The sequence below is a fragment of the Gastrolobium bilobum genome, unplaced genomic scaffold (assembly GCF_033153095.1).
Source record: "Gastrolobium bilobum isolate Gb01-03AN ecotype WA unplaced genomic scaffold, APGP_CSIRO_Gbil_v1 utg63326, whole genome shotgun sequence".
Lineage (NCBI taxonomy): Eukaryota > Viridiplantae > Streptophyta > Magnoliopsida > Fabales > Fabaceae > Gastrolobium > Gastrolobium bilobum.
The window spans coordinates 168,462-177,581 of record NW_026896059.1 but is presented as its reverse complement, the minus strand read 5'-3'; the positions used below and the strand labels follow the sequence as shown (position 1 = coordinate 177,581).

Below are 9,120 nucleotides of genomic sequence, written 5' to 3'. Positions count from 1 at the left end.
ATTAATAAAAAATTATTAATTGTCTCAAACTAATTTCTATGTGTGTAAATAAGTCCTATTACCAGCATATACCAATTTAGAAGACCCAAATTAATTTCTAAGTCCATATCTAATTCCTAAGTCACTAATCATTCTCTTACATAAGTCACTAATATTTTTTTAACCCCCTAACAATTATCTAAGTCACTAATAACTATCGTATATTTATTGCTGTTAATAAAAAATATAAACAATAAATAGGGACTTACATGAGAGAGAGAGACAGAGCTTTGCTGCGCAAAACGCTCTAGAAGAAATGTAGAGAGAAGGTGAAGGAGTGGTTTAGAGAGAGGAAGTGGAGGTAGAAATGAGGAAAAAAGTGAAAAAGGCCTATTTATAGACCAGGGAGGTCACACCCCTGTTGGGCGTGTTATATTTAGCGGCTCACGCCCCACATGGGCGTGTCTCTTTGCATGAGAACACGCTCCATGTGGGCGTATTCAAGTGCTATAATTTTTTTCCAAAACGACTACATATTCGTAATTTTTTATTAAAATCACAATAAATTAATTTTTTTTTCCTCCAATCAACATCTTCAGTTCATCAATCAAACAGCTAGATATAGTACTATTCCAACCCTTCCCTTTAATATAGTCTTAAATGGATTCAGTTAGGTTCCTGATAAATAGAAAAATAAAACCATTGGATTCTAGAGCATATTGAGAATTATGGAAACAAAAAAAAAAATTGCAATGTAGGAACGGTGAGAAATGGTTGACAAAAAGGTTAAAAACAGAAGAAAAACAAACACATTCTATGATGAAAATTAGCAGTTACACAAAGGCTATTACTTCCATTTTACATCTTGTGGTCGATTTTACAAGAAACCCCCCTCCACTACCCAAAAGTAAGTCAATCCATGAAGTAGTTAACTTGGATTTTCTTGGGCAAACACGAACTCATGAACCCATTATCCGATTTTCTATCTTCTTTACCACCCCAACAAAGTGTAAAAACTATACCCTCCTTCCCATCAAAGTTAACTGTCTGTAAACTGCTTTGAAAAATGTCTTTCAGCCATTTCTCAAACATGCTGTTAGTAAAAGAACCACACCCAACACGAATTTCCTCTATCACCCTCTCCTCTACAGTAAAGTTCACCAGATATTTCTTGCCACAAACATCCTCAAAGGACTCTTTGATCTTGGACAAAAACAGCTCTGCCATTTCCCTGTCCCTTGCTGGACTTTGATTGAAATCAAAGCGGTTCTCAATTGAGTCAAGAAACCCATTTGAGTTCATTGGATCTGCTATAGTTTCTCTAGTCAAATCACTTGAAATGGGGCTACTTTCCACTGTTTTGTCTTCCCCATCTTCCACTTCATCAGCTTTCATGTTCAAGTCAAGATTGTTAAAGCTTGACTGTCTTGAAAAATCTTTCTTTTTCTTCCCTTGTTCAGAAACCAGCACAACCTCTTCCTTCTCTTCAATCCTTGGGTTCTTGATCTTGGTAAACAAGTCCAGTTCAGCCCTTCTCTTGTGACCCAAATATGGTGATGATGACTCCAAGGTAGGCTTGGTTTCACTCATCTGCAACACCAATCTCATCACTGAGTCCTTGTCCTGCTCTTGATTGCTTCTATTGCCACCATTACTCAATATGAATATAGCTTGTTCTGCACTTAAATTTCCAAACTTTGCAGTCTCAAATCCATCTGCAAGGAATTTCTTAAACTGGGCATCAGCAGAATCAACATTTTCTATCAAAATCACAAGCTGTTCATGGGTTTTCAATGCATCAACCAGCACTTCAGAAAATGGGGTTGTTGAATTCTCCCTTTTCTGCATGTCCAAGTGAAGAAACAAATCAACTGAACCAAAAACTGATTCTGCAATTGCACGTGCCAACCTTGTTTTCCCAATAGAGTCAGTGCCCTGCATAAACAACCAAGTAGCACTTTGCTTTGCGGATTTGGAATCAACCAAGGCCTCTGCTATTGAAGGAACTGTTTCAGATTGCCATGGCACATTCCCCTGCAACAGTTCACAAATATGAGCTCGTCGCAGTGTTCTATCATTTATATTTGCCACCGTTTCACCTGAACCACCGAATGTTGAATTTCCAAGAGCAAGAGTAATCTTTACTTCTTTACCTTCCATGCCCTTAAGAGAATCCAAGGTTGTTTCTGTTGATTGCTTTTTCTGTATTACATCGCTGAAATTGAACTCAATGGTGCATGATTGTTGACGCCGGAATCGAGGTACAACGTTGGAGCTATAAGCAGCAGAATCAGCAAAAGATATAGAACTTGAATCTGGGAAAACACTACCTTGGTTTGGCCACCAGGGGTATGATGAATTATAAGGGTAGATCTTTCCATTTGAACTATGATTTCCATATAAACCCTTGCTCCAATGGTTCTGAGGCTGTTTGCTCTGGTGGAGGCAGTGGCATAGTCTATTCCATTTTATTTTCAATTGGGTTAACTCATCCTGAAAACATTGAATTCTTCATATATAAGCCACTATTTCTCAACTAAAAGAAACAAATGCATATATATAATAAGACGCATTTTTTTTAGGAGTTAGCTTCTTATACAAGAAAAAAAAAAATTTAAAATTTAAAATTTTACTACCTTCTGATGGGCTTCGGTGGTATTAGACTGAAGCCAGGAAGGTAACAGCTTCTTCTGTCCTGGTTTGAACAATTGAGCTTCTTTTTCATAATTGGAGGCACATTCTTCACAACAATTGAGCTTTTCTTGATCCTCCTTGTTACCGAAGAGTTTTGTTTCCACCATATGAGTTGGGTTCTGGGAGATGGTCATCTTTGAATCATGGACACTGCAAATTGAGTTCAGAAGCTCCAATCAACATCCAAAATTAAACAAACATACATTTCTGAGTTTTGAATATATTCTGCATCAGAAGCTGGTGTTCTATTCAATTCTTATAACTTATTTATCATGTTATTAATACCTTCCAAAAGTTTACTGTAAATCATACTTGCAATAAGGCTTATTTGTTAAAAAAAATAAATAAATATATGTATGCATATAACTCTTTCATCTTTATCTTCCTTTTGGTAAAGTATAGTTCCTTCTACACAATTTATCATATGAATCAGTAATGTTTAAGAGGTTATATACTGACAAAACAAAACAAAACAAAACAAAGCAGAAAGGCACTGTTTCACGTCTACCTTACCAACCAACCAACCATGCTTTTGACAGTGGCTTCTGGCAAAGTCCAGAGACCGTACGTAGTTAGCAACAAAGTGCAAAACAAATTAAGCATTAAAACAACAATCTCACAGTCACAGGATAACTTTTGCATGCTCATTTTTGTTTCCCTTTACTTTCTTATTGGCTATCATTTTTTTATAAAATCATTATTTAATTGGAGTTTTTGGTAATGAATTATCAAATTGATAATTAAGCAAAGAGATTACCTGGAAGCATGGAGACTCAAGCCAAGTCCACCTGATGGAACAGGAACAGCCTGAAGAGCCCATTGAGTCTCAAGAGGGGGTTGCCTCATTTGACACCTCATGTATGTTTGATAACTTGCTGTAGCCATAAGCCACACCTTAGTGTTTGAGTTTCCTTGGTCAGAAAATAACTTTCCTATTTCTGTAACTAGATGATCAACTGGGTTATAACCAGAAACTTCCCCATCATGGAACCCACCCTCTTTTTCACTCAAACTTGCCTCCATTATCCATTTCAGGTCTCCAACATAAAAAATAGCTCCTCCTCCTCCTCTTCCTGATGCAATAGAATCCACCTTCCTTTTCAGTGCTGAGAGGTTCATTTCCACTTCATCCCTTTTCATGAACCTCAAAGAGACTGGTGTAAACTGAAACTTGATGAAATGTGTTGACTTCAACTCATCAGGAACCTCCCCTCTTTCCAACTTTCCCATTAGCTCTCCCAGAAGGCCTTCAGTTAATGACACTGAGTCACCAACTATCACAGTGTTCTTTTTCTTCTTCCTCAAGAAGATATCAAGAACCAGCTTGATATCATCCTTGGAAGAGGGTGACTCAGTTATGGGATACACTGGGGCTTTCTTTTGTGGAGAAAAGAGAACTGGGCTATACTCAGAAGTATAAGCAGCCAAGAAATTATGGTTCTGCCTGAAAGTGCTACTAGGGTTGATGATGGTTTCTCTCTGGTTCTCGCTAGGAGAAGGTGAACAAGGAGAAGAAAAAACACCACCAGAACTGTTATAACACTGAAAAACAGAAGGGGCTGAAGAGTCCTCTATATTGTTCTTAACAGCAGTACTAGAGAACCCAGCCTCTCTCATAACCCTGCTAACACTAGGGTCATCAAGAATAGATATGATAAGCTGTTCAAGCTCAACCTTTATAGTGAGAAGTGGCTGTTGTTGCTGTTGCTCTATGCAACCCCTTCTCTGGTGTGCCTGAGCTCTTTTAAGTGCAGCAATGAGAGCATTAGAAAGAGAAGGTTGAGTATGGAGCAAAGGACCAGGTGTTGTTGGAAGCCTATTGAGAGCAACATTGAAGCAAAGCTCAAGAGCTCTGCATTGAAGAGGATGTGAAGTTTGGTGTGGCTGAGATTTGAGACAAGCCCTTCTTAAGGAACTAGCTCTTAAACTCAGCAAAGTGGCTGCAACATGCAGGGGTGTGACCTGTGCATGGCCCCTCCTGCGTGCTAAGCCAAGAGAGTGCTTCAAAACTGAAGCAGCCTCTGCTGTGAGGGTCTGCTGCAATGTACAAGCTCCTGAGCGCATCACTTGACCAAAACCCACCCCCCACACCACCCCCTTTGTTTGAGAACCTTTTCTTCAGAACCACACTTCTTGTTCCTCTTCTTATCTTTATGTTTCTCTCCAAACACCACCACACCCCACCCCCTTATGATCTCTTTTGTAAACTGAGATATATATATTATCTAGCTAGAAAGCTAGTGTTATTCCTCTTGTGATTAGAGGAACCTGGAACTAACTGAAAGGGTTTGAAGGATAAGCTAGAAGTGTGAGATAAAATGAATGAGAGAAAGAGAGAGAGAGTTTTTAACAGAAAGCTTAGAGCTAGTAGTTAAGCTTTAGAAATATACCACACTAGGCCTCACCCCGCTTCTTTATACTTCTTGTCATTCATTGTTTTTTGTTTTTGTTTTTCCTTTTTCCTTTTGTTTAATTCTTTTTTGGTTTTAGTTTAAAGAAGCAGCTTTTTATTACCACTTCATTGCTTTCTCTCCCCCTCTCTCTCTCTCTCTCTCTCTCCAGTGTACAGTTATTGTTGCAGTCCTTAACCCAATCCAAATGTGTGTTCCTTATGTAATGACTAATGAGGGGCTCTCTGATTTCTAATACATTGACATTTATATATTATATTTTAATCAGAATACCATATTTTTTAAAAATAATTGTTTCACTCTTTTGGACCTTATTAAGAAATAAAAAATTGGCCCAATAATGCATATTATTGCAGAATTTGAGCTGCATCGTGCATAGCATATAAAAAAAGGGTGAAAAGCTGTATAGATTGCTGTCATCTGCTAGCTGCAATAGTAATATGCATGCATGTTGATCATTATTGTCATATTACAAAGGGGCAGAAGAACTATTTGATTCCATTGATTAATTAGATGATATAATCAAGTTCTTTTTCCAATGTTATTTTTGTGCAAATGAGGTTATGTAAGAAATTACATAGTACAAAATAACAATGGGGACCCACAATTCAAATTTTTTTTACTTGGATTCACAAAGCAATTCCCTCATTCCACGTCATCCTTTGAATAAGCAGACAAACCCAGCAGAAATTCAAAAAAAGGTACTAAAGGAGAAACTTGGAAAGAAACCAATGTGATATGAAAGATACAAATGAAAAAAATAAAATAAAAAAAGCAAAGTAGTAGTTTAAAATTATCATTTTTAACCAAATGGTGAAGGGATCGGTTCAATATCCGTATGTTATTCTTGTGAAGAGCTTAAATATCTTCATTCTTAACTTGTATTGTATTTTGAATTAGTCTCATAACTAATTCATTGAGTCAAAACTTGTGAAGATATCAGAAGAAGTCAATTTATCTAAAAAAGGAAATTAATGTTGGGTAATTCAATTTTTTTTTTTTATCATTTTTATAACCTTTTTCTCATTTATATGAATATGTATAGCTACAAAATTAGCCTGTTGTGAAGAGAGATAAAAGTGACACTCTCTATCTTCACGCCAATCCTCGTAGAGAGACAGCATTTTATTCCCCAAGTACCCAAAAAGCAACTCTCTGTCTGCTATCCTTCATAGCATTATTGGTTCTTTTTCAGCCTCACTTCTCTCTCCTCCTGCAAACTGCAATGACCTTTTGTATTAATCTCATCTAAATTTCCAACAACCCACTTCAAAAATACCTTTTGTGTTTCCAAATAAAGGAAGCACAACTGAAATATACACTGTTATTATGCACACTCATATGTGTTCCCATTTCGTTTATGCAAAACTGATGCCTCATTTTGTTTTTTCTTGGAAGCCAGAAAACATTTCTGTAAGAGTTTAATTATGCACCTTCAGTAATGTAACTTTTTGACTATACTTTCGTTCATGTTTTTTACCCCTCATGGTTAGCTTATATATAAATATATATTATATTTTTTATGAATTATTCTCTCTTTGCTTTTCTTAATTCTTTCTCTTTGGGGTTTGAGATAAAAGATTTATTTTATCCTTTCTGACTTAGATTCTTATCGAGATACATGAAAGGTAGCTAGATATATCTTGAGATGATACTATATCCCGTAAGAGAATAAACCCAAATTATTTAATAGATCCAGCATAAAATTTCATTAAATAACTAAGAAAATGTTGAAATGAAAGTGTCAATAATTTATTGTTATTGTTCCTGCTTCCTTCAAGATTGATTATGCATGCTTGTAGCTTATTTTTATGCTGGTTCCACTTAAATTTGCAAATCTACGTAACGTCAGTAATTAATTTACTCCGTTGAGAGCAAGTGGATGTTAAAATTTCACATTACTAATGATGTGAAAATTTTGTGTTTATATATTTTTTTTATAATTTTTAATTAAACCCCATTCATTTAATGGCAATAAAAAATATAAATATAGACATAAATGTTTTACATGACGTAAAATTTTAACGTGAGGATCCATTCCCACTATGATACAATCAAACTTAAGATTAATCCATATTCTTAATATGAATGTTTCAGTTAAGTTTCTTCAATTGTATTCAACTTTTGTTACTCATATACCCTTTGTTAATTAGGAACTCTTACCACGCAAAATAGTTGCTGAGATTGAGAACCCAGGATTAGACACAACTTTGACCAACTGAATAATAAGGAAGCATATGGGTCCTCACGTAGTCACATTAATCTGACCCTTGCAAGATTCGAAGCATGATGAGAAATTAATCATTATAACCTTTACTTTTAATTTTATTATTTTTAACAAGAAAATGGAACAGATAAAAATTAAAAAGGTCAGGGTAGAGCTTGATCTTGGAAGCATATATAGCGTGGATTCCAAGGCTAGGATCTGTTCAAGAGTTTAAGGTATATAGAAAAAAAAAGAAAAAAGAAAAAAGAATATGGAATAAAAGTATAATATTCTAATTATGCAACTTCCTTATTCTCCAGTGCATTAAAGGGAGCCAAAAGAATGTTTTCAACGTAAGTATCATGGGGATGATTGAGTAAAGTGGTATATAAGCATTATCTTGCTTTCTTTTTATTTATTTTTCATATATACATATAATATTTTTTTCCGTTTATAATATTAATTCTAAATTTTTTTATTATCAGAAGAAATATATGCAGTCAGCACTCAAAAACAGTTCATGGGGCGTTTAAACTTTTGAGAATGAGTAAACATTAGCACCTCTTTTGCAGTCAAATTCATTGATATTGTCTCTGCTATTACTTTCTGAAAAGTTTATTTATCCAATAAATCATGTAATTAACGTGCCCTTTTAAGCATAATGTCTCTTGTCGTTTACACTTAACTCATGATTGAATGCTTCATATATATGATCAGATTGCTTACAATGAAGTGTGAAAAGAAAAGAAAAGAAAAAAGCTAAAACAGTGTGCTATATCATAATATGTGATCAGGTGGGGGCACCAATGTTCGTTCTTTGAGCACTCCTTTTTTTTTTTTTTTATCTTTTTCTTATAATTAAAAATGGAGCATCCCTAAAGAGTTATTAAGAGGCTCGCTATTCTGGGGTCATCAATGCCCAAACCTTTAAAAAGTATGCGGTTTTGATTGGAAGGGTGCCCAAATCATTGGAACATTATATTTCAAACTTTGAAAAGTGGTGAAGACAATAGGATTTCTCTACTTAGAAGAAAAGGATCCCTTTATGCATTAATTGTGAATGTGCATTTTTCTCCTTGTGATAAAAAATAAAAATAAAAATGACTCCAGATACATTTTTCGACTTGATCGAATGATTTGGTTTGCATGTTCCCTAACAAATTTTCAACAAAGCAAGAAAGTGAAAATTTGAGGCTTCATGAACTGAGACAGATCAGGCCCATTTATGTAACAAAATACTAAGCTACGAGAGATATGCAAAGACAAATATGAAGTAATTCAACGTTTAATTTGTGACTTACAAGCTTACAAACTTCAATTGTGTGAAAAAGGGGGTCATAATTCCCATTTTTCGAAAAAAAAGGGGAAAAAAAGTAATACAAGTGTATGAAGGACCTTTGGTTGATAGCTCCACCTAGAGTTATGTATGCCCCAGTACTTATTTACAGCTGGGAACACTTATCGTATAGTATGATTGAATAAAACAAAAGACATGCTCAGATCATAATTAAACCAGGAGCTGATGAAATTTGACGACAATCAATGACAAAAAGTCAAGTTTACTAGTGAAGATATATATTGAGAGTACCTTAAAACATTTGATCATGATTAAGTGGTGACTTAATTCTTTATTAAATTAATATATCCAGGATAATCTTTAGATTGCCATAGTCAAAAAAGGAACAAATATGACAAAAAAGAAAGATTGAGAAGCTCACATATCAAGAGAAAATGGAATAAGCAAGGTTTGGTTTCTTATAATAGGGTGTTCCTTTATGTTATACAATTCTACAAATAAAGAAGAGTAAATATCATTTTCGGTCCTCAGCA

The 9,120-nt window shown here is 35.0% G+C and overlaps 1 protein-coding gene across 1 annotated transcript; it reads right to left on the bottom strand.

The window, feature by feature from the left end:
* Window positions 1-886: 886 nt before the first annotated feature.
* On the bottom strand, window positions 887-4,737 carry LOC133297539 (protein SMAX1-LIKE 4-like). The gene is made up of 3 exons (XM_061496709.1): window positions 3,431-4,737; window positions 2,616-2,823; window positions 887-2,472 (listed from the first exon to the last, which is right to left on the bottom strand). Exons 1-3 carry the CDS (start codon window positions 4,735-4,737, stop codon window positions 892-894), a joined length of 3,096 nt encoding a protein of 1,031 aa, XP_061352693.1. The 3' UTR covers window positions 887-891.
* Between the last annotated feature and the right edge of the window lie 4,383 nt (window positions 4,738-9,120).

Bases quoted from the DNA above. Each gene is read 5' to 3' on its own strand.
- LOC133297539 (XM_061496709.1), bottom strand. From the start codon at position 4,737: ATGCGCTCAGGAGCTTGTACATTGCAGCAGACCCTCACAGCAGAGGCT. The intron at 2,824-3,430 runs GTAATCTCTTTG...CTCAATTTGCAG, and splicing joins TTGAGTCTCCATGCTTCCAG to TGTCCATGATTCAAAGATGA. The intron at 2,473-2,615 runs GTAGTAAAATTT...CAATGTTTTCAG, and splicing joins CCACCGAAGCCCATCAGAAG to GATGAGTTAACCCAATTGAA.